Source organism: Bison bison, unplaced genomic scaffold, assembly GCF_000754665.1.
Source record: "Bison bison bison isolate TAMUID 2011002044 unplaced genomic scaffold, Bison_UMD1.0 scf7180017855254, whole genome shotgun sequence".
NCBI lineage: Eukaryota > Metazoa > Chordata > Mammalia > Artiodactyla > Bovidae > Bison > Bison bison.
Window position 1 is genome coordinate 1 of NW_011485827.1, and position 3,192 is coordinate 3,192.

Consider the following 3,192-nt stretch of genomic DNA (forward strand, 5'->3'; position numbering starts at 1 on the left):
GCCAGAGGAGGGAAAATCAGATAATCTTTAGGAAGTGAGATGCTTGAATGTAGAATTGGCTAACTCAAAACTGGACACTTCCCTTTATCCAACACACAAGGGCACGCATGTGCACACACATAAACACACACACACACACAACTGACTTGACCTAATCCACACTGACTTTTAATTATCTACCTAAGGTTCCTGATGTCCTATCCTTCTGGAACACTTTTATGATTTTCTAAACCCCATAGCCTTGGCTAATTACCTATTTTGTATTAATACTTCTATCATAGCACTTGTCACACTTACATATCAGTGTGTAATATAACTGGATATAGTGTAGTGGCTAAGAATGTATATCTATATATGGAATTACTATGAGATTCGAAGAAAATTATGGCTTTAGAGCTAGAAAAGACTTCCAATTCTAGCGCCTTGACTCACTGACCCATTGAATATGAGTTTGTTGAACTATTTCATATATGTATATTTATGATAACTAACTCTAGAAAATATTATAAGAGTTAAGTCATTATGTATATAAAATACAAAATGAAGAGCTTGGAACCTAGCAAATGCTTAATAAATGCTGATTCACTTCCCATTTTTAGCTTGAATTGTAAAGTACTTGACTAAAATATTTCCCCATTGGTCAACTAATTTCTCTGTGCACAACTGAAGCTGAATTTTCGCTGCATCTGTGGATTACCTAGGGAACTTGAAAATATGAATGCCTGAACATGATCCCTCATAGTTTTACTTTCTCTAGATTTTCATTTACATAGAACCATATGGCATGTATTCTCTTGTGTCTGACTTATCAGTTAGCATAATGCCTATGAGATTTACCCATGTGAACCTGTGTGGTGTGTGCTCAGTTGCATCTGACTCTTTGCAACCCCATGGATGCCACCCACCAGGATCCTCTACCCGTGGGATTTCCCAGGCAAGAATACTAGAGTGGGTTGCCATTTCCTTCTCCAGGGGGTCTTCCTGGCTCAGGGACTGAGCATCTATTGCATCTCCTGCATTGGCAGGCAGACTCTTTACCACTGAGCCACATGGGAAGCCCCATGTGAACCTTTAAGACATCAAGAAAAGCAAAATTTAATTTAATGACAAAGAGAAAAGATAATAAGGATAATTTGGTCAACACGAGCCTATTCCACTAATAATAGATTCCAAAAGACTGTAGGAGAATAACTTGAAAAGGCTAATAAAATGTAATAACTAGACAATAGAACTGCATAGTTAGAGAAGTGTCATTCAAGAAGAGGGTGAATTGAAGAAAATTTTGGTGAACAGAGATAGGTAGCACCAAGAGACTCTGACTAGGAAAGTATTAAAGCATATGCTTGAGAATGAAGTATATTTCGTCAAGAAGGAAGAACTGGGGCAAAAAATGGAAATTTCTAAATCTAGTAGTAAATTTTATACTTTAAGCCAAAGATATGATTATATATCATGTTGATTTTAAATTTCTCTTATTTTTTACCTCATATGATTCTCCATTTTTGAAACAATATTTTATTATTTTGACAAAGAGCCTTACTTGGTACTATACCTGCCTTAATGACTATGACAACATAGATGCAATAATGTAATAACTCATCTTTGGGTAAGTTACTTCCCATAGAAAAACCTTAGCCCTCAAACAAGTAAAAGAAGTTCTTGATGAAGAAACCACACATTCACAGTTAGATAATATGTTTGTTCAGATATTACTTATGAATAAGAAAGATTTAGTTCAGAGACTTTGAAAAATTGAAAAATTTAAGAAACCTGTCTTGTATCTTCTTGGTCCTCAGCCCATAGATAATGGGGTTCACCATGGGAGGGACTAGGAGATAAATATTGGCCACAAATATGTGGACATGGGGTGCCACATGGTGCCCAAACCTGTGAGTAAGAAAAGAGAAGAAGGCTGGAGTCTAGACACTAAGATCACACAGGCGTGAGAGCCACAAGTACCCAAGGTCTTGAGTCGGGCGTCCTTGGATGGGAGATGGAAGACAGTGTGGAGTATGAGGACATAAGAACAAATGATCAATATGAAGTCCACTCCTCCTGTAAGAAAGGCAACAATGAGGCTATAGGCTCTGCGGATTCTGGTCTCAGCACAGGCAATCTTGATGAGGGCCATGAACTCACAATAGGTATGGGAAATGATATTTCTGCAGTAGGGAAGCCACCGTAGCAAGAAAGGGTGAGGAAAGAGAAGTACTGTGCCCCGGAATACAATTGCTAGACCGATGCACCCAATTGTAGAATGTGTCAGAATAGATGCATGTCTCAGTGGATTACAAATGGCTATATAACGGTCAAAAGCCATTGCCAGGAAGAAGCCAGACTCCATGGTGGAGCAAGAGTGAATCAGGAACACTTGGGTGAGGCAGGCTTCAAAGCGAATCTCTCCATCATGGAACCAGAAGAGGCTGAGAAGTTTGGGCACAGCTGTAGTGCACACAGTAAGGTCAGCCAGAGCTAGCATGCAAAGGAAGAGGTACATTGGCTCATGGAGGCTAGAATCTGTCTTGATAATGAAGAGAAGAGAGCAGTTTCCCAGTAGGGCCAAAAGATAGATCACACAAAAGGGGATGGAGATCCAGATGTGAGCAGTCTCTAATCCAGGACTGCCGATGAGAATGAAGGTTGATGGATAGATATCAGTCTTATTATCTGCTGATGTAATCATCAGATGTTTCAGTTTTCCCTTCATGGATTTTCATCTAATGCAAACAAATCAGAACATAAATTTTGAGGCCTCTGAGAAGTTAAGTTAGCCAAAATGCAGAGAATTATAGTCTATGGAATAAATACAATGTTTGTAAATATTTTGATAGAAATTATTTCATTATCTGTCTGAGTGTGAAATATTATTTCAGAGTTATAAATTTCAATGTGGCTGCTCTGTAAATGCTAAATGAGAAAAGATATCTAGATATCAAAAAACTGGAGTTACATATATGAAAGCAAAATCTTCCATCAAGAAGAAAGGGATATCAGTTGAAAGCTGAAGACTATGTAAGAGTCATGGGTTTGGATGATTTAGTAACAAACATGCAATTGTAAGATACACACCAGAATGAAACAGGATGGGTGATAGAGTATTTTGAATGGAAAATAAACTTTATTTTAGATTTTAGTTATAATAGTTTGGGCACATGCCAAATTATAGGAGGTGGGTAGCTTTGAGATTTAAAT

The 3,192-nt window shown here is 37.8% G+C and overlaps 1 protein-coding gene across 1 annotated transcript; it reads right to left on the reverse strand.

Annotated features, from left to right (window-relative positions):
• Positions 1–1,730: 1,730 nt before the first annotated feature.
• On the reverse strand, positions 1,731–2,707 carry LOC105002018 (olfactory receptor 52D1-like). Its single transcript, XM_010858470.1, is given in 2 exon segments — positions 1,731–1,921; positions 1,924–2,707. Coding segments are annotated over 2 exon segments (975 nt in total).
• Between the last annotated feature and the right edge of the window lie 485 nt (positions 2,708–3,192).